The sequence below is a fragment of the Euprymna scolopes genome, chromosome 35 (genome assembly GCF_053919585.1).
Source record: "Euprymna scolopes isolate OS-2025 chromosome 35, ASM5391958v1, whole genome shotgun sequence".
Lineage (NCBI taxonomy): Eukaryota > Metazoa > Mollusca > Cephalopoda > Sepiida > Sepiolidae > Euprymna > Euprymna scolopes.
The window spans coordinates 32707769-32729782 of NC_136516.1; the positions used below are offsets into that span (position 1 = coordinate 32707769).

Consider the following 22014-nt stretch of genomic DNA (forward strand, 5'->3'; position numbering starts at 1 on the left):
TTTGTAGGACAAGGGAGATAATTCCAAATAAGTCAAACTTGTGAAATTTTAAAAAGCCATTCTTAACGTGGTGGGGAGCATTGGAAAAACTAAAATTCGCTTGAAAATGATTTTCATTATAAAAATAGAACTACTTTATCAATTTTTTGGTGGGCGATATTTTCTTTCTGCCACAGATGTGTACATCATAAAGGGTGTGTGAAAATTATGGATTAGCACCATTTTTTTTTTCTAGAAAAACTCATTAGATTTGTTGAATTTTTTTTTTTTTTTTTGCCAACCCAGACTTGTGGTTAGTGCTAGGATTAATAAACAACATGTTTTTTTAAGGGATTTTTTTTTTTTCAACAGAAAAGAAGCAGACCCCTTAAAAAAAAAAAAAAAAAAAAAAAAAAACATTAACCCTAATTGCAGGGTGGCAATATAAAGAAAAAAAAAACCCTAAAACATTAACAGTTCTGAAATTTTAAAAAAATATATCTATTAAAAACTATTTTTAAAAAATGTTTACCCGTTCTGTTCTACATTATGTCATAAAAAACTGAGTGATCAAATAATGGCTTCTGGCCCAAAAATGAATAACCATTTTACATTATAACACCCTGAACACACTACTTTTTTTGTGCAAGTCCAAAATTCAATCCATTTAAAAAACAAAAATACAAAAAAAATCTTTGATATACATACTTGTCATGGAACGAAAAAGTCATATTCTAAAAATCAAGTTTTTTTTTAAACTAAAAATATCAAATTTAATGAGGAAGCAATAATTGTATCTCACTTTGCCATATTTAAAACTTATCACTGGTTACCTCCCCCTTAACCACGTCTCCAGAAATAGAAATCAAAATAAGTCTTGTAATGGATACAGCTTGCTATTAATTGCTTACAATCGTAAAATTTGATTTTCTTAATTGAAAAAAACAAATAAAATACAATAAAAATAGTTTATCAATTTATTAATTTTTTTGCTATAACATTTTCGTTCTGTGACGGCACGCACAAAAAATTTTGTTGCATTTTTTTTTTTTAATTAGGTTGAATTACCCTTTTTTTTCTTTTTTTTTTTTCAGATATTTCCAAAGTATGACAAATTTCTTATTTTACGTTGATAATGGCAAAGAAGAAAAAAATTACCAGATATCCTTTCGCATATATAAAGAAGGTCAGTGTTGTTGTTTTTTTTATTATATTAATAATAATAATAATAATGATGATAATAATAATAATAATAATAATAATAATAATAATAATAATAATAATAATAATAAAGTACTTGTTTAGTTTAATCAAAAAATTAAAAAAATGAAAATATTGGAAAAAAATATATATATTGTACGTACCCATTATGGAATCAAGTTCTCAGAAAAACAATTTAATTTCTTGATTAAATTAAACAAGTACCAATAATAATAATAATTAAAAATTAAAAAAAACAAAACAAAACAAAAATAGACAAAAATAACGGGTGTTTAATAAGTCGAAAAAAGCATCGAGGGATTAAAAAAAAAAAAAAGTTAGTCGCAAAAAATGGATTTGGGGATTGTCTCCCTTTAAAATAAAACTCGTCCCACTTTATTTTTTTTTTTATTTTTTTTTTTTTAAATAGGTAAGCTACCATAAAGCAAAAAAAATTCGAGGAAACAAAAATGGAATCTGAACAAAAAAAGAAAAGGGGTCGCGAGTGGGATATGAAGCAACAATGCTATTAACAATAACATACCATATGCTCAGTAGCAGAACATGTTTGCTGAAATTAAATCAAGTCAAATAGATAAATTTGTCTCCATTTTAATTTTTAAATAAAATAAAAATTAAGAATTCAAAAATAAAAAGCTGTGGAATAAACAAGAAGACACAAATATGAACCTTGTTAGGAGTAAAGTGTAATATCTGATCAGCCAGGGATTTTCATACTAAGTCAAAGATACGTCCCCAACAATCAGTCCGACAGAATCTTGGCAGTTTGAGAGAGGAGGCCTTGTTCTTGTTTCTGTAGGGTTATGGTTTGGTTCTGTATAGTTTTAGGATATTCACCCTTCCAGATTTTACCCTCTAACCATTTGAGAAAGGGTTAGTTTATTGTTAATTGCCGGAAGCACCCTGACCAGGGAATGCTGATAGGATTACTCTGCCATCTTTTGCTCCTCTTCTTGTGCGCTGGCTTTTCAATCCTCACATTCCAAACCTTGTGTCATCTCTTTCCATGATGGGAGGGAGATCTGTTCTGATACTGTACTTTATCTTTTCTGTTCTTGGTCTATGAAGAGATCATTCTAGACTGAGGCAATTTTTATTTTTGTCTCAATCCAGTGTCTATTTGGGGAGGGGGGGGGTCCATACATTAAAAAAAATAACCTCCTGTCTAATTCTGTCCCCGTGGAGAGGCAAGTAAATACGAACAACAGAAATGGAGATGGACATTCTTAAAATGCAACCTAAATCTGTGGATGATATAACAAACGGCAAACTTTCGACCTTTGTTTTTATTTATATTTTTTTTATTTAAAGAGTCACCACTTATCAAGGCCAAAAGCAACTCAAGGATAAGTGCAAATGTGACAGAATGTTTGAATATTTGCAGACAGTTCATGACAGGAATTTCCTGACCTTGGAATTAAAAATGACAAAGTTGTAGTCAGCAGAGAAGTAGTTCTGTAGTAATAGGTTCCACAAATAGAAAGCCCGTGCAAAGTTTTGTTTGTGGAAATTGAGCCTGATACTATGCTCACGGAGATAGAAAGAAAAGTTCTTTCTTTTTTTTCATTGTGGTATAAGGATGAGTTCTTGCTGCGAATGTTTTAGGAAAGTTCAGAGATTGGAGCTCAGTCGAGCATCTACCATGGAAATAACAATAGTGAGAGACAAGCAATGTCTCTTCTGTGAGAAAAGGACTGTAGAGAACAGAAGAGAGCTCCGCCCACTAGATTTCCAAGTCGATTTTGTACTCTGTCAAGGCAAGAACGACTGCTCTGAGCAGCACCTCTTGCAATGTGGCAGCAGAACTCCATCTTGAAACACATCCAATTCTTATAAAAGACAGTCTTCAAGTTGCGAAGCATATTTGAATGACAAAAATGTGAAAACCGTTTACAGCCATCATTTAACCCTAAAACTTTAATGATGATAACCAAAATGTTAATAATTTAAATGAACTTTTGAGGTGAGGACGAATAATATGTCTTGCTTGGATTGCTCGGTCTATGGTTCTCATCTTGGGTTTTATTTTTGCAACATTTCAGCTAATGTAACCTCTGACCTTCTTCAGATGCATCTTGACAATGGCTTTTATTGGTGAATGGTGAAAAAGAATGTTTTTGTACATTTTTTTTTTCCAATGCATCATAATCGTTAGAATTCAAAATGTGTGGTGTGTTTATGAAACGGAAAGCGAGTCGAGTAGTTTTCATTTTCATGCTAATTATAAATCCTCATCTCAAAAAATTCAGATCACTAAAAACAGATGGGCTCGAGTTAATACTGATTCTCACAAATCCAAAAAAAATTTTTTTTTATTTTAAATTCACATCATAAAACAATTGTTTCAGCCTTCCATCAAGATATATATAAATCTCAAAATGTATAAAGCATTAAGTGTTTGTAAATATAAAAATGATTATTTATAATTCATAGTTGAGGACTGTCTGTGAAATAAGAAAGAAAGGCAGTCGGCTGGCTTTGTGCAATGTTCATGATTTCTGGCTGTTTAAACACTATTAATCGTCTTAACGTTGTGCCCGTTCTTGGCAATTATAGTTATCAAACTTCCCTTAAGTCCTGTGGCGATTGATCGTGGCATGGAGGTAACATCTTAGCAAATGGAGTCAAAGGTGACTTTGTAACTGGGTTTGAATTTCCCGATCAGTGGCAATCGTCATTTCCTACCTTGATGATTGTGAAAACATGAAACACTAGCACAGGTAGAAAACTTATTATTTACAAATATATGTATGTGATACTATGGTCCACCTGCGGCCATTAAGGAAAGAAAGTAGAAAAACAAATAAAGTAGGAAATAGATTTTTCAACAGACAATGGAAAGAAATTTGTTCTTAACATTGACAAAGAAAGGTTAAAAGTAGATTTAAATTTGGGTGTGACGAATGACAATAACAAAACTGAACAATAGATTGAGAGATATTTAGTTTTATGATGCTAGAGAGTGCCATGGGGTGGTGCGACAGTCGATGAGTTTTTAATAATAGAAACGATTTACAGATGACAAACATCAGCTTACGATCGACCGGCGACAATTTACAGCAATGAGAGTTGAGAATTGACTACAGTTGGAGACAGGTCTTGGCTTGGGCCAGGTTGGAAAAGTTTTGGAAAATCAAGATGAACTGATGGCAACAGAAGAACCCAGCCTCGACAGGACGTAGATATGAACCATAGCATGTAGAAACACACACCTAGAGTCCAACCAACGTCTATGTGAAGCATCAGCATCTGTGTTTTTCCTGTTTTGTTTTATTTTTCTACTTGTGAACCCTGCATCCTCATCGACGGTTGTCAGTGTGAAAAAGGGGCTGCTAAAAACAGTCTATCCTGCCTTGACAGAGTACAAAATAGACTTTGTGGCTTAGTGGGGGATGCCCTTTTCTCTACCCTGCAACCTCTCTCCCACAGAAGAGACGTTGTGAGCCTATCCTTGTTTTATTGTTATTCCCATGGCAGGTGCTACTCTGAACTTCAATCTCTGGTCCCCCCTCGCCAATCTTTCACGAAAAACACCCGTCTAGCTGAATCCACTGTCAAAAATTTCCCCCACTCTTTATCTGTGCCTAAATCAAAACGTGGATTCCATGAACAAAGCTTCTTTCTTAGAACTGCACACCTGTGGAACTCTGTTCCGTCTGCCTGCTTCCCACCTGACTACAACTTGGATGTCTTCAAGTCCAACGTTAACAAATTCCTAATGAACTGCCCCCTTAAGTAAACACTTCATCAAATCTCCACACTAACGTACTGTACTTGCAATAACCCTTATTCCTGAGTGGCTTCCGGGCCTTGATAAGTGGTGACCACCGTATAAAAAAAAAAAAAGATGACGACATAGCCAGTACAAGAACGATGAAAGATAGAGAACACACCACAGCACACAACGTTGGAGGTCGACAACTTGTTGGTAGGGGTCACATGATGTCATATATACGGTGATTACTAGGGCTATGACAACAGCATATTCTCCTTGTTTGGATTTTCAGGTATGTATCCATTGATATCTTATATGTTTTTATATAGCGTGATGTGATCCTCGGTTGATTAATTGTGTCTGTGTCGGATATATACTCAAGAGTAAAAACAATGAAAAGAATATGCTGTTGTCATAGCCCTAGTAGAAAGTAGAAAGTTCTTAAAGTTGAGCACTGTCTGAGAAATAAAAAAGGTGGTCGTCTAAACTAGTGATGTTCATGATTTCCGATCATGCTAGCAAATAGAGTCAAAGGTGACTTTGTAGCTGAGTTTAAATCTCGCAACAAGTAGCAATCATCAGTTCTTGCATTGATGATTGTGAAAACATAGAACACTAATGTCTGTAGGAATAAAACTTATTTATAAATATATGTGATACTATGGTCGACCTGTGATCATTAAAGAAGAAAGCAGGAAAACAGATAGCTGCCGTCTTCTTATCCTCAACTATTTTAAGTACCGTTACTTTGTTTCCGTGTATGAGTTTGAAAAATCAACCAATGACTGGCAAGGCCGGAAACATAAGTGGTAGATGAAGAAGTAACTGATTGATGAGATTGACTTTTAAGATCTGCTGCTGATTTACAAATAATTCCACACATTAAACACGACAATGTTTGGATGAAGGATAAATAGCGTCATAAGACTTCAAATGATTTTACAAAGATTTTGATGGAAGAACATGGTCACAGTTTTCACGTTTCTAGATTTTGGTGCCTTCATGGATGCCAGTTTTTGTATACCTCGGTCTTTCATCCTCTATTATGATAGAGGTCTCCGAACTATGGCTCGCAGGCCAGATCTGGCCAACCAAAAACCAAAGTATTAATCTGGACCACGGAGCTTTTATGGAAAACATTAAAAAAATATTCAGGAAAAATTTTTTAAAATGGAAACGTGTGAAAATAGTGTGGTCGATTTTTCTTTTTGCTAAAAGAGAAAAAATAAAAATAAAAATAAAAAAAGAAGGGTTTGGAGAAGCAAAAAAAGCAACAAAAAAAAAAAGAAGAGGTTTGGGAGAAGCAAAAAAAAAAAAGAAGAGGTTTGGGAGAAGCAAAAAAAAAAAAAGAAGAGGTTTGGGAGAAGCAAAAAAAAAAAGAAGAGGTTTGGGAGAAGCAAAAAAAAAAAGAAGAGGTTTGGGAGAAGCAAAAAAAAAAAAGAAGAGGTTTGGGAGAAGCAAAAAAAAAAAAGAGGTTTGGGAGAAGCAAAAAAAAAAAGAGGTTTGGGAGAAGCAAAAAAAAAAGAAGAGGTTTGGGAGAAGCAAAAAAAAAAGGTTTGGGAGAAGCAAAAAAAAAGAAGAGGTTTGGGAGAAGCAAAAAAAAAAGAAGAGGTTTGGGAGAAGCAAAAAAAAAAGAAGAGGTTTGGGAGAAGCAAAAAAAAAAGAAGAGGTTTGGGAGAAGCAAAAAAGAAAAAAAGAGGTTTGGGAGAAGCAAAAAAAAAAAAGAGGTTTGGGAGAAGCAAAAAAAAAAAGAAGAGGTTTGGGAGAAGCAAAAAAAAAAGAAGAGGTTTGGGAGAAGCAAAAACAAAAGAGGTTTGGGAGAAGCAAAAACAAAAGAGGTTTGGGAGAAGCAAAAACAAAAGAGGTTTGGGAGAAGCAAAAAAAAAAAAGAAGAGGTTTGGGAGAAGCAAAAAAAAAAAAGAGGTTTGGGAGAAGCAAAAAAAAAAGAAGAGGTTTGGGAGAAGCAAAAAAAAAAAAAGAAGAGGTTTGGGAGAAGCAAAAAAAAAAAAAGAAGAGGTTTGGGAGAAGCAAAAAAAAAAGAAGAGGTTTGGGAGAAGCAAAAAAAAAAAGAAGAGGTTTGGGAGAAGCAAAAAAAAAAAGAAGAGGTTTGGGAGAAGCAAAAAAAAAGAAGAGGTTTGGGAGAAGCAAAAAAAAAAAAGAAGAGGTTTGGGAGAAGCAAAAAAAAAGAAGAGGTTTGGGAGAAGCAAAAAAAAAAAGAGGTTTGGGAGAAGCAAAAAAAAAAAGAAGAGGTTTGGGAGAAGCAAAAAAAAAAAGAAAAGTGAAGCATGCATGGTCTCCTCTGTGCACAGTGAACGAGGCATAAAAAAATAACTAAGTTCAGCATTTGTCACCCCCCCCCCATTTAGCCCCAAAAGTCTCCAGGGGACGTCAAATCTTGCTGAAAATGAACAAACGGTGCAGTTTTAGGCCGTAACATATGTACATTTTAGTTCTGCACCAAGCAAAAAAAAAAAAAAAAAAAAAAAAAAAAAAGAAATGACTGAGCCCATCATTTGCTCCCCTTCCCCCCCATTTAGCTCCAAAAGTTCCCAAGGCCTTAACATATTTAAATTTGAGTTCAGCACCATGCAAAACTGCTAAATAAGACATACACAGAAAAGTTTGAACAAATATTGTAAAATAGTCCCAAAAATGGCTCTGGGGCACATCCAAGAGTTATTGCCAAGTATAGACAAACAAAATTATATAGGAATCAGTTAGTTACAACTTTTTAGAAAGTTTTATAAAAATCCAAGGCATCAATTTTTTTTAATAAGCATAAAAGTGTCAATTTTAGCCATTTTAACCCAAAAAGGCACCGCTAAGGGAGCAACTGGAGTTTTCCCGGAAAATCCGTTCTGTTACTTTTTTTACTTTTATCATGTTTAATGTTTGTGCACAATTTTAACAAATTCCAAGGCGTAGTTATTGAGAAAAGTGCAAACGGACGAATGGACAAGGGTGAATTTACAGGTCCCCCCCCCCTCCTTTTGTCGAGGGACCAAAAAAAATGAAATCTTAGTAAGATCTCCATAATTCCAGTAATTATAGGAGCAATCGGACTCCTGAAAAAGAATAAAGAATTTCAAAAACTACCTGGCAAATATACTCTGTGAACCAAGTGCGGAAGAGATCCAAACAATCGTACTTAAAGGGACGATTAGAATCTTAAAATGGTTTCCCAGTTGGAATGTATGGTTGGTTGGTTGTTTTTGTTTTACGGCATATCAACCTTTTTCAGATTATTTAATGCCGAATCTAGTTATTTTGAGGAACGATTTTTAATGGAGTATGTTTGTTTTTTAAGTCGGATTCTATTTAACCCAAAGTTGGGACCCTAACAGGTACTACCACTCCAGGTCAGAGTGGACCTGGGAGCAATGGCAATTAAAGGGTGGCTCCACACTCCCCAAGGCCCGCAAGCTGGGGCCTCACCATCGGATATAGTTTTAGGTCATATCCAGGACCTGGAATGTATGAGATAGGGAGTGAATGTATGGCATCTGGTAGGATGCCCCATCCCCAGCTAGAACAAAATAATATTTAAAAAAAAAGAAGTGTGGTTGAGATGGCGCAACACTTGCTCCACTATAAAATGTTTACAGGTACCTTTACAGGAGGTGTCCATTGTTTGTTTAAAGACTTGAAGGAGATGTGTAAATATAGGATATAAAGAATGTCATTTTTAAGATGATAGATATCACCTCTCGCCATCCGTAGATGTACAAGTGGTTTGTTGTGCAATCAAGAATATAAAGTTGGGTTGCAGGTTGTTCAGTGATGTCTTTGATCGCTTCTTCCGATGCCGTGCACTTGTCATACGTTGTCAAGTGGAATCGAGCAAAGAAAAAAGCGCTCGTCTTTAGTGGTGGATCAATTAAGACCTTCTGGCATCGAGTCAATTAAATAAAAACCCAGGTAGAGTTTAATAAAATGAAGAGACGGGGATCGGACACCATCCCCACCCTAACCCTCACCATCCTCTTTGCTCCTCAGCATGACTTACTGACAGATTGGAGAGATCTAATTTGAGACAAACACCTGAAATAATTCTAGAAATAACCAAAAGAATAAAAAAAAGAAAAAGAAAAAAAAAGAAATTGGAACAAAAAAATAAAAAGCGAAAAGGAGAAATGGGGAGGGGGGGAGAAAAGGAGAAATGGAACAAAAAAAAAAAGAAAATGGAAAAAAAAAAAAAAAAAAACGAAAAGGAGAAATGAAAAAAAAAACAAAAAAAAAAACGAAAAGAAAACGCGAAAAAGAGAAACGGAGAAAAAACCGCGAAAAAGAGAAACGGAGAAAAAACCGCGAAAAAGAGAAACGGAGAAAAAACCGCGAAAAAGAGAAACGGAGAAAAAACCGCGAAAAAGAGAAACGGAGAAAAAACCGCGAAAAAGAGAAACGGAGAAAAAACCGCGAAAAAGAGAAACGGAGAAAAAACCGCGAAAAAGAGAAACGGAGAAAAAACCGTGAAAAAGAGAAACGGAGAAAAAAAACTGCGAAAAAGAGAAACGGAGAAAAAAAAAAAACGAAAAGAAAACGCGAAAAAGAGAAACGGAGAAAAAACGAGAAAAAGAGAAACGAAAAAAAAAAAAAAAACGCGAAAAAATGAGAAAAAGAGAAACGAAAAAAAAAACGAGAAAAAGAGAAACAAAAAAAAAACGAGAAAAAGAGAAACGAAAAAAAAAAGAGAAAAAGAGAAACGAAAAAAAAAGAGAAAAAGAGAAACGAAAAAAAATAAAACGAGAAAAAGAGAAACGAAAAAAAAAAACGAGAAAAAGAGAAACGAAAAAAAAAAAACGAGAAAAAGAGAAACGAAAAAAAAAAAACGAGAAAAAGAGAAACGAAAAAAAAACGAGAAAAAGAGAAACGAAAAAAAAACGAGAAAAAGAGAAACGAAAAAAAAAACGCGAAAAAGAAAATGGGAGGGGGAATGAAAAAGTGAAATAGGAAAAACAAAATAGAGAAACGAACAGAAAAAAAATAAGGAAAGAAAAAAGAATAATGGAGAGAAAAAGTAGTGAGAGAGGAAGTCGACAAAAAGAGAAAAAAGGAGAGGAAAAGAATAAAACAACAAATAAATGAAAAAGGAAAAAGAAAATAGAAAAATAAAATGTCAAATCAGCTAATTCATGGATCACTTGAAGAGACGATTTCATTCATTCAACCAATCACTCGATTAGAAATAAGAGTGCAATTCCTTTTTTTGGCTTGCGGAAACAAGACGCCAATCTATTATAAACTGGTTTATTATTAAACTTTAAATCTTGTTCAAAGCTTAATGTTGAAAAACAAAACAAAAAAAAAAAAACGTTTATACTTCAGAGTTTTTTCTTGCTATATTTATCCGGCATTGCTTAGGATAAAACAAAGTCATTTTAGTTTTTAACTTTTAAACTTATACAGAAAAAGAAATAAAACTCTACTTGTAAGGTAGATTATAGTCTCCAATGAAAAACATGAGTTTTCTCCCTTAGTGAGTTAGATTTTGAGGTGATTATTTAAAAAATGTTTTATATAAGTTCCCTAACTAAAGTGTTTAAAATACATACCTTGTGATATTGCACATAACATGGTACAACCACAACAAATGAAAATTGGCTAATCAGAAACATTTAACTTAAATACTATTTGGATCCAACTTTTTTTTCTTTTTTTTTTTTTTACACAAGGAATCACCACTTATCAAGGCCCAGAGGCCATTCGAGGATAAGGGTTAATGGGTACACATTAGTCAATGTGATTATAGCATAGTAAACACAATGGGAATTTTGTAAATTGGATTACTTAGAGGGGCGGTTCATCAAGAACTTGTTTACATTGGACTTGAAGAGAATCAGATTGTAGTCAGCTGGAAAGCAGGCAATCGGAAGAGAGTTCCACAGGCGTGCAGCTCTAAAAATAAAAAAAAACTTTGTTCATGGAATCTGCATTTTAAATCTGCACAGATAAAGAGTGTGGAAAATGATTGATAGTGGCTTTGGCTAGACGAGTGTTTTTCGTGAAAGTTTGGTGAGGGGGGATCATAGATTGGAGCTCAGACGAGCACTTGCCATAAAAATAACTATAAAGTAGAGACAGGCTCGCAACGTCTCTTCTGTGAGACATAAGTTGCAGAGAAGAGAAAAGGGCATCTCCCACTAAGCTAAGTCTATTTTGAACTCTGTCAAGGCAGGATAAGCTGCTTCTAGCAGCTATTTTATGTGTGAGATACAATTAACATTAGAAAAAATATATAAGCAAATCTTAACCCTGTGTTAGTCCCATGGGGTGTGTTGTCACCTCAATTTTGCTTAAGTATAAAATATTAAAGGTAAAACGGCCGCGTGCGTTTTTGTATGACCAAGAAAGGCTTTTTTTGCTTTTATTTACAGAATTCGGAGTCCATCATGAGTATAAAAAAAAAAAAAAAAACGAAAAAAAAAAAAAAACGAAAAAAAAAAAACGAAAAAAAAAAAACGAAAAAAAAAAAACGAAAAAAAAAAACGAAAAAAAAAAAACGAAAAAAAAAAAACGAAAAAAAAAAAAAAACGAAAAAAAAAAAACGAAAAAAAAAAAAAACGAAAAAAAAAAACGAAAAAAAAAAACGAAAAAAAAAAACGAAAAAAAAAAAACGAAAAAAAAAAAAACGAAAAAAAAAAAAACGAAAAAAAAAAACGAAAAAAAAAAAAAAAACGATCATCCATATATTGAAAATGCATTCACATCCATCATCATAAATGGAGAAGAAAGACTCCAGTGTGTTACTTATAGTAAAGTTTTGACAAATGATTCTACGAAACCAGCAAAGATGAAGCAACATCTGCAAAAGGTTCATCCTCATCACAAAGACAAGAACAAAAATATTTTCGAACACCATGGGAATGCTCTTCAAAATGAAAATACTTTCAGTAAGATTTGTATATTATTTACAGTGCACCTTTTGAGACAGGCAATCTTGGAAAGGACGGGAAATGGAGGGGGATGACATTCTTACAAATGGTGAAAGAGGTGCATGGGCCAAGCAAGGTTGAGAACATCTGATGTAAATAAAAACTTTATTACATCGTTTATTTGGCTAATTCTTTTGGACTCCCAAAATCAACAGAGATTAGACCATTCCCATAAAGATCCGATCTCTGTTGATTTTGCGATGGGAGTTCAGTTCTTGGAGGTCCACCATCCCAGGCTTTGCTTTCTGTCTTTGAGAAGAGGTTAGTTTATTGCTAATTTCCTGAGGTGCCCTTTTTACATAGACATGCAGCAAGCTTTTTAATCAGTTTTTGGGTGAAAATTTGACTGCCAAGATGTCAACGCTGAAAGTGTAGACCTTTGCAGACTCTACCAAACTTCTCCACCAATTTTGGGTCTAAACACTTGAAATTTTAGATGTAGGTTACCTAGACACAAGTCAAACATTTTAATATATATACATATGCACACGAAGTTATGAATAGTATATAGGGCCTGAGCAAAACCGGGCTGAACTGCTAGTATTTTAATCATTTGAAATTAGCTCTCTTTAATAAAATGACTTATTAGTATCGTTTAATGTAACGTTAAATTCGTTTAAAAAAAAATGAGATAAAAAATCGGAAAGGAACTAAGACATTTGCATGCAAGTATTGTTTTTTTTCTAAACAGATCACTTCTTGTAAGTAAAAAAAAAGATACTTGAGCTGAGATCGAAACCAAAACCTAAAGATGGTAAGTCAAGTATGATAACCATTTAACCAGCTTGCCAAGACCCTTAAAAAGTGTTTTCGAACCTCGTGAAACAGTTGAGATAAACAGCTAAAAATCTGATGACCCCCCCCCACAAGTACCAATTTTTTAATTTTAACCCCTTAGCAACCCTTTTTCCTCCGAATGAAAACTGATTAAAAAGTTTTCTACATGTCTGAATAATTTATATACCTTATTTCAAGTCTGTAGATCAAAAGTTCGTTTAGTATATAGGTCGAGAAGTGTCCTCAGACACACACACTTTCATCAGTGGCTTGGCAAGGCCACAGAGGAGACAATCAAGCAATAAAAAAAGAAACAAAAAAACAATGCAAAATTGAAGTTGACCTGCCAGGATACTATATAGGCAAATTTGGGCATATCTTATTGGTTTGAAAATATAGGTTCTTTTTTACCAATTGTCATAAAAGTTTAACCATAGAATATTATTATAATCTTCAAAAAGCCTGCAAATTTTCATATAGTTTCGTCCCACAGAACCAAAGATATGAGCATTTCAATATTCAATTTGGCTACTAGTATAGATATATCCATTATATATATATATATATATATATATATATATATATATATATATATATATATATATATATATATGTATGTATAAAATAATAAATAAAAAAAATGGGCGACTTCTAAGAAAAACACCGGATCTCCGAGGCGGAGACGTCAACCTTAATATCGTTTAAAAAATCAACAACAAAAACTATGTGAACAGATAAACGATAAAAACTAAACAGTAAATTGTCCATGGCATCATAGCGTAATGGGTTAGGGTGCTGGACTGAAATACATAAGGTCCAGGGTTCTAATCCTAACAACAGTCAAGCTATGCTGAAGAGGAGTAAAACTCCTAAACATGCGTGTCTGTAGATTACTAGTTTTAAAAATAATATATATATAAAATAAATAATATATGTATATAATATTAATAAAATATAATATAAAAACATATATGTATATTAATAATATTAATATATAATATTATATATATGTTTATATATATAATCTTTATAATATATATATATATATAATATAAATAATATATTTATATATATAAATAGTAAAATATAAATAATATATATATCACCTTTTTTTTGGAAATTTTATAAGTTCCAAATCTTAGCGACTATTGATCAGAATTTAACAAATGAAAGCTTGTTGGAAAGCTAATGACCTGAATTGTGTAATGGGCTATCTGAAATTTCTCTTCAAGGTTGCACATTAAGGGGATCATCCATCATCCAAAGCCTATTTTTGGCACTTTTTTTTTACATATTTTTAAAATGTTTCAATCATAGTCATTTGTTTAGCTAGTTTTGCATATGAATTACAAAATATTTGATATTTCCGCAAAACCTCTGGCCTTGATGGAGGGGAGACAAAAACTTGCTATGATTTCAAATGATCTGAAATTACAACAAAAGCAGACTTGATTCCAAATATTCCTCATATGTTATATCTCCCCTCTTTGGGTTTCATACATAACGTAAATTTCACAGTGTGTAAGGTTTATTTGATACTGGAGATATTCATAATCGTACACTAATTCTAAAAGAGGGGAGATATGACATACGAGAAATATTTGGAATCAAGTCTCCCCTTGCTGTTATTTCAAATCATTTGAAACCATAGCAGCAAGTTTTAGTCTCTCCTCCATAAATGCCATAGGTTTTGGGGATATATATATATATATATATATATATATATATATATATATATATATAAAAAGGTAATTTATAGAAGGCGAGAACAATGCAGGAATGTATAGTCGTTGTGTGAAGATAAATAAATGAATAAATATATGAATAATAAATTATTCAACTTTTTTTTTATATTTATTATATATATATTTTTTAATATATATTTATTCATTTATCTACCTGAATTTTAACTGTGGGCGGTATTTAATTCCAAGGTCCTTTCGGATAATAACGCATTGCAATTTACATCATAGAGAGAGAGGATTCATTTCTCCACTGACGATGGATTATTACCCGAACGGACCTTTGGAATTAAATACCACCCACAGTTAAAATTCAGGTAGATAAATGAATAAATATATATTAAAAAATATATATATAATAAATAAAAAAGAAAAAATATTGAATTATTTATTATTCATTTATTTATCTTAACACAACGACTGTACATTTCTGCATTGTTATAGTCTTCTATAAATTACCTTTTATTCTCTAATAATGCTTCAAGCAAACTACGCCATACTTCTTATATCTTATATATATATACTAGCAAAAGTACATGTCGTTGACTGGGTTCAAAAACAGCCTATATAAAATAGACTCTGATTTATGAAAGTATGATAGGTTATGAAAAGGAAGGGTTGTAAAGAGATAGCTTCGAATTTGGGGGTATAAAAACCAAAGCAAAATATGATGAAAATAAAAATAAAATAGATAAACCCCATAATTTATTATACCATACCTGCTCACACTGAAACACTTATCACAATATTCTGTGGATCTATATTAAAAACCTTATCAAACTATGTGACATATTTCCATTCTATGGAGGTCAGGCGCGAACGAACACCCCATAATTTTATTATACTATATTTCTTCAAACTGAAACATAATTATCAAAGTATACGCAGATAAATATGAAAAGTCTTTATTAAAGTTTGTGCCTATTTCCATTCTATGGAGGCCAGGCGCGAACGCAGACCCCACAATTCTATTATACCATCCCTATTTAAGTTAAAACATACTTATCAAATATTCTCATGTACATCTATATCAAAAACACTTGTAAACGTTTTTTTTTAATTTTTTAATTTTTTATTTCCATACTTTGTGGACCAGGCCTGTGTTCACCCCACAATTTTAATGAACCACCGTTCTGCCGGATCAAACATACCCATTTCTGTGTCTCGATACATCTTCTATCATTATATGTAATCAGTTTTTTAAAGTAGTCAACCATATAGGAGCCTATTCGTGACCACACACACAGACATTCAGCTTTATATTATAGAGAGAGAGATTAGTGTTAGGACAATTAATCTGAATTGGAAAAATCAGAACTTTTTTTGAGGTATCAGAATCGGAAAAAATGCCTTTTTTCTGATGCTAAAAATAATTACTTTAATTATATATATATATTTTTTTTTTATTTGATTTTCTTTAAAAAGATCACTGCTGGTAATAATGTTACAATAATAAATATTTATTCATTTTAAACTACCACTAAAACTAAAATATATAGATCTCTCCCCACACAAGTACCCTATATTTCGGCATATAAGGCGACCGTCAGATAAGGCAAGATACAAAATTGGAGCACATCTTAATAAATTTACCATATATCGGTTGTTTAAGACTGCTAAATCATGAAACCATGTTTGTTTAGCCTAAGCTAGAGATTGCAACACCCGGTATCTTATGAAATACTGGTTTTTAAAGATGATATTTTTTAACTTTAAGGGTTGTCTTATACGCCGAAATATACGGTATATCTTTATGTTTGAGGAAATATGCACATTTAACATGTTTTTATGATAATCATGAAAAATAACTTTATAATTAAATATTTAGAATCTTCTAAAGGATCAAAATCGGTAATTGTATCGGAATCTGAGAAAATATTGGAATCGCCCCATCATTAACATATATATATCTATATATCTATAAAAGTATAAGTGTGTGTGTGTGTGTGTGTGTGTGTGTGTGTGTATATTTCCCGACACAATAACTGTCAATTTTCAGTCTACTGACTCGAAACTTGATATACAGGGTATGGAGATTTGGGAAAATCTTTGTAATCCATTTTCGGCCAGAAATTTGGCTGTTAAGGGGTTACAGTTCAACGATTTGACCTTTAAGAACTCTATCAAACTCCTCCGTCAATTTTGGGTATAAACAATTGAAATTTTAGATATAGGTTCCTTGGACATGGACACTTAATAACTTGATTTGAGCAAAAAACAAATGTTAAGGGGTCATAATAGGGGTCAAAGTTAAAAAAAATTTCATCTCTGCGGTCTCTACCAAATTACTCAGACAATTTCTGGTGTAAACATTTGAAATTTGACATAAATGGTATTCACAGAGAGAGCAAGCTTTTTAATCGGTTTGGGTCGAAAATTAGAGCTACCAATATATATAAATATGTATGTATGTTTGCATGTCTGCCTAAAACTTTTGACAGAGGCGACAAATTTTTACAAGATCAGTATCGTTTTGAAGCTCAGCCCTTCAGACGACAAATATCGAAAAATTGGCTAACAACATTAATTTCTTCACTCTCAACTGAGCACTTTTCTACGGGGAGGGGTCGCTTTTTTTTCACCAATATTTTCGAATGTCATCCCCTCTTTTCGATTGTCTAGCCTTAATTTAAATTTACATCGCTTCCGGTTTGGCGGTGGCCATAACAGCAAAAACATCATTTCCCCCCCCCCCGTTCTTTTCCTCCTTCGTGGTACGGGTTTGAGCCTGCCTTCCTACTACCACTTTTATTTTACTTATTTTTTTTGCTCATACACACCTCCAAACACCTGGGCAATGCCGGGCACCCATGCTAGTATATATATATATATATATATATATATATACTTATTTATATTTTTATTTTCAGAAAGTTTAGATAAGTCATAGATTTCAAGCCTGATAAATAAGCTTTTCCCCAAAAAGAAAGAATGGAGGAATATAATTTTAAAGTTTTTATACGCAAAATTTTTTGCTGAAAAAGTTGATGTTTCCAAAATAGGGGATCGATTTACTCGAGCGTTGTATTAGAAACAGAGCACAACTTTTAAAAAAATGGTAAATATTGAATTTTTTTTTTTTGATAATCTGGTAGAGTATTGACCATTAGACAATAATCCGTTGAAAAAACAAAAAAAAATTAAAAAAAGATGAAAATAAAAAATACACGGGGGTGGGGGTACCACTTCCATACGGGCAGTGAGCATTTTTTTTAAACGCATGTATCAGTGAAAACCATTCTTCCTTAGGCTTCCGGATAAGCATTTCCTAAAATAATAAAGACTACATTGAAATTTTAAATATAAATTTTTAATTTTGAAATTGATTTAAAATTTTTAATTTTAGATTTAATTTTAAATTTAAAAGTTAAAATTTAAACTTTAATAATTTTGTCCAGTCTGATGGATTTTATTTTTTAGAAAAAAAATTTAGGAGTATAATTAAAATTCTTCTTCAGACTATTTAAAAAAACAAAAAACATTAAAGTAGGCGATTGAATGAGAATATAAGCATATATTATATAGTACATATAGAAGAATAAAGCTAGATACAGTATTATATAAAAATAATCATTATCCATTCGAATTTAGGCTTAAAAATATCAGATTTAAAAGTTCTTTCGTGAAATCGATCAGGCCTTTACAAAGTTATCTCCCTTAAACTAGTTTAGAAATTGAGTTAGGATGAAAACAATTCCGTGTAAGACGGGGAAAAATTTTAAATTAATGAGTTTAATAAACTAGATTTTTCATAGGCGACGTGATCAATAGTTCACATATATTAGAATTATAAATAACAGAACCATTTAAGTATAGAAAAGTTCTCCCTTTTCGTTTTCCTTTTCTCCCCCCCCTCCCTTTTTTTTTTTGCATCCAAAAAAATTAAACAGACAATTTTAAAAAATTTTATTATTTGAAATTTAATTTTTTTTTTTTTTTTTTTTTTTTTTTAAAAGCGAGATTTGCACGAGATCTTGTAATGTATGTGTACGTTTCCACTTCTGATTATAAACAGATGAGATAGATCGGCTGAAGAGAGCTTGATATGGAGACCTAAAACAGTTCCCTATTATCAGGTTTGAAACCGACGGTACCGATGACTTATCTAAACTTTCTGAAATATATATATATATATATATATATATATATATATCACACAGAATCATTTTCAGTTTGTATATAGCTACATAGTGATTGCGTGAATATTTATGCTTAACGTGGGAAATGGACAAGAGAGTTTCTTCTTTGCTAATTAAAAATTCTAGAGTTAATTCTAATTGACTTTGATCAGCAAAAAAAGATGAATGTCTTTCCAATATTTGATTGTTTTTCCTTTGACAAAGCTTCTGAATTGATAAAAAAAAAAAACAAACAAAAAACAGCAGAATCCAGGCAAGATCCATCAAAACCAATTCCATTATCAACAAAAAGAGAATGACATCTTTAAGATGTGCCTTTAGTGACAAATATGCCATTTCCAACAGAGGCCCGACCGATCGACTAATGAAAATAGAGATGTTCGGACATATCCAATAAAATTATCATGTCGGATTTTGGAATTAATGTAAATAATATCACATTTCATACGTTGATATTTGATTTCGCCTAGCCACTGTCATTTTCTTCCAGCATGTTTTTTTTTTAGAATATTAAAATGGCATTTCGGCTAGGAAGATTGTCATGCTGATAACAGTTTTAAATAATAACTAATGCAAGGGAGGTAAATCTTTCCAGTGTAAAATATGAATTATTTTCCTTACATTATTTTAGTTATTATTGAGCATTTTTATTAAAAGATTCAACGTGCTGTCGAAGGGTAAATGTGCACACTTCTAATATTGTTAATAATAGAATGCAAACACAACGCAATTGCAGAAATGAGAATGATTGCCCATTAAAGGAGAATTATATCGCCTCATATATAATCTACAAATGTTGCATAGCAACCGGGAATAATGCCTAAGTTTATGGAATGTGCTCTGATGTACTCATTGCACTTGTGTCCTGAGATATCCCTGACAAACCCACTTAGCAACAAAATCACACCCCTTCATTGCTAAGGTCCTTAAATGCCAAAAAGCTTTCTACTTTAATAGCTTTTTCTCTTGAACAGTTAGACTTTGAAATTTCCTTCCTGCTATAACGACAGAGCAGAGGCAAGCTCACAACGTCTCTTCTGTAGGAAAGAGGTTGCAAAGGAGAGAAAAGGTAATCACCTACTAGGTTTCAAAGCTGGTTTTGAATTATCATGGCTGGATAGGACACGCTGAGCATCTTCTGCCTAGAACTGGCAACAGTACTCAATTTTAGGGTATACTTGGCTCTTATACAGATAGAGGATTTGCATCAGCAGTAAGATACCTACTGGAGTGGTAGAGTGATCCAACCATTTTTCCAGCGATATTGGCAACAGATTTGATGTATGTGTTCCATTTCAGATTAGGAGTGAAGCTCAGTCCTAGAAGCTTGTTAAGACATGGAGCTTCACCAAGACGAGAGCCATTCATTTCAATTGGGGCCAGATGGGGGTCAGAGCGATTATGGTGAAAGGAGAGAAGCTTGGTTTTAGATGCATTAAAATTAACCAGCCACCTTTTTCCCCATTGCACCATGTTCTCAAGATCTTGGTCATTGCTGGCTTCTGAAGTATTGTCATGGATTGTGGTGTTTTCTGCATAAAGTTGAAATGAATGGCCGTCTCCTGGTGGAAGTTGCTGGCTTCAATAATCTCCTGAATTGATTATATTTTGTTTTCCTGCGTAATCAAACATTTTGAGTTTTTTTAGTGCCATTTAGTAATTATATTTCTGAATTTTTGAGATGAGGATTAATTATTTATATTTCGATTCTTAAGACTACTTTTCTCATCTTGAAGTGTTATTTTTCACCACGTTTCAAACAATGTAATTGTCAACCTTCTTCAGGTGTATCTTGTCCAACTCTGGAATCTTTCTGTCAAACTCTTGAAATCTACAAAGAATTTCAAACGGAACCCTTTATTTAATTCATGGAGGCTTTCATTCCATCAGCCATCGCCACGTACGGGTCTTAACTCTCGACGACAACACCCTCAACAAACCCAACAAGCAGCATAATCCCATCCCTACACAATAAAAATCCTACTCTAATAGCTTTTTTTCTCTTGGATTGCTGCACTTCGGAATTCCCTCTCCAGCCCCTGTTTCACTGATTGTACTGACATGCAGAAATCTAAGTGTAATGTGTACAAGCATCTTGCTGCCAGACTCCATAAATTGTATGCTTGCAAATCTGGTTTCAAATAGTAACCTCCCGCGAATAAGTGGCTTCGGCCTTGTTTGGGGGTGAAATGACAAAAAAAAGTATTTAAAAAAAAAAAAAAAAAAAAAAAAAAAAAATTTGCAATTGTATTCTTAGTATCGCCCACACTGAAAATTGAACCTTCAACTTCCAGAAGAGAGTCACTTGTTTCACTAAGCTTCTGGATTGATGGATTCGATTTTGTGGCTCATCAACCACTGCTTGGTGATTTTAGCGCCAAGAAGGTTATATTTCTGATACTTCTTTCTGTGAAAGCATTTTTGAAGTGTGGAATTTTTTTTTTTGTCATTGTCACACGGTCCGAGTGATTTTGTTTGATTTTCTTTTTTGTAAACAATGTTCGTTTCTTTCAGGATATTAAAGTAAAGAGGGCAACCGGAAGACTCCCTTTTCAATAGCGACTACACCGTGATGTAGGGGAAGGCGTCACTCTTTTATAGATTACTTCACTTACTCCCGACCTTATTAGGCTGAGCGTTTAGCAAGGTGGCACCAAGCAGCATTTTATTCGTCTTTTCTTTGACTTTACTGAAGATTGAACTCTGATTTGCCAGGCCATTAGAGAACACCTTAATCATTTTGATGAATGGGCCAGTAAACTTCCATAACGGGGCATAAAAGTGGTGCAAAACTGTTCTGTTTGGATAATTCATTTTACCCGCTCTGGGAAAGGTATTCTTATATTCTTTAAAAAAAACTTCTAAAGGCATCACACACACACACTTATTTTAGAAGTAGTTTAATGGAATTTGTTCTGATGAAATAGCATTGTGCCCCCTCGACGTACATACTTGCAACTAACACAAGCAGCAAAATCCCACCCCTTCACTGTTGAAACCTCTAGATGCCAGAAAGAGATGCTAGAAAGTCTACTGTAATAGTTTCTTTACTTGGATTGCTAGACTGAAATTCCCTCCCTGTTTATTGCTTCTGACTGTACTAACAATGCAGAAGTTTAAATATAACGTGAACAGACATCTCGCTGCTCAACTCCTCACATAGTCCCCTGTAGATATGATTCCAATTGGTAGCCTCTCATGTATGAGTGGCAATACACTTTGCCTTGTTCGGAGTAAAAAAAAAAAAAAAATTCCTTACTAAGCCGAAAAGTAACAAAATCCCGTCCCTTCACTGGTGAAGTTCCTTGATGCCGGAAAGTCTTCTACTCTGATTCTTCCCGTTTCTTCCTTCGGATTGCTAAACCTTGGAATTCCCTTCCTGTTTCTTGCTTCTCTCACAGTACTAACGCGCAGAAAATTAATTTAATGTGAACGTTTTGCTTCTCAACTCCCCAGTAATTATGATCTTGATAAGTAGCCCCCTCACACTCAAGGCATTGTTTGGAGTG

At 33.1% G+C, this 22014-nt stretch overlaps 1 protein-coding gene across 3 annotated transcripts in view; it reads right to left on the minus strand.

The window, feature by feature from the left end:
• Nucleotides 1-22014, minus strand: part of LOC145259797 (dmX-like protein 2) — a 441223-nt gene that overhangs the window by 202723 nt on the left and 216486 nt on the right. For 2 of the 3 annotated variants that reach the window (XM_080117571.1, XM_080117568.1), the window contains exon 4: nt 1724-1750. The exons of the other annotated variant lie outside the window; for it this stretch is intronic. In XM_080117571.1, the coding sequence (XP_079973697.1) occupies nt 1724-1750 (27 nt within the window). The remainder of the gene's footprint in view (nt 1-1723; nt 1751-22014) is intronic. 3 annotated transcript variants of the gene reach the window in all.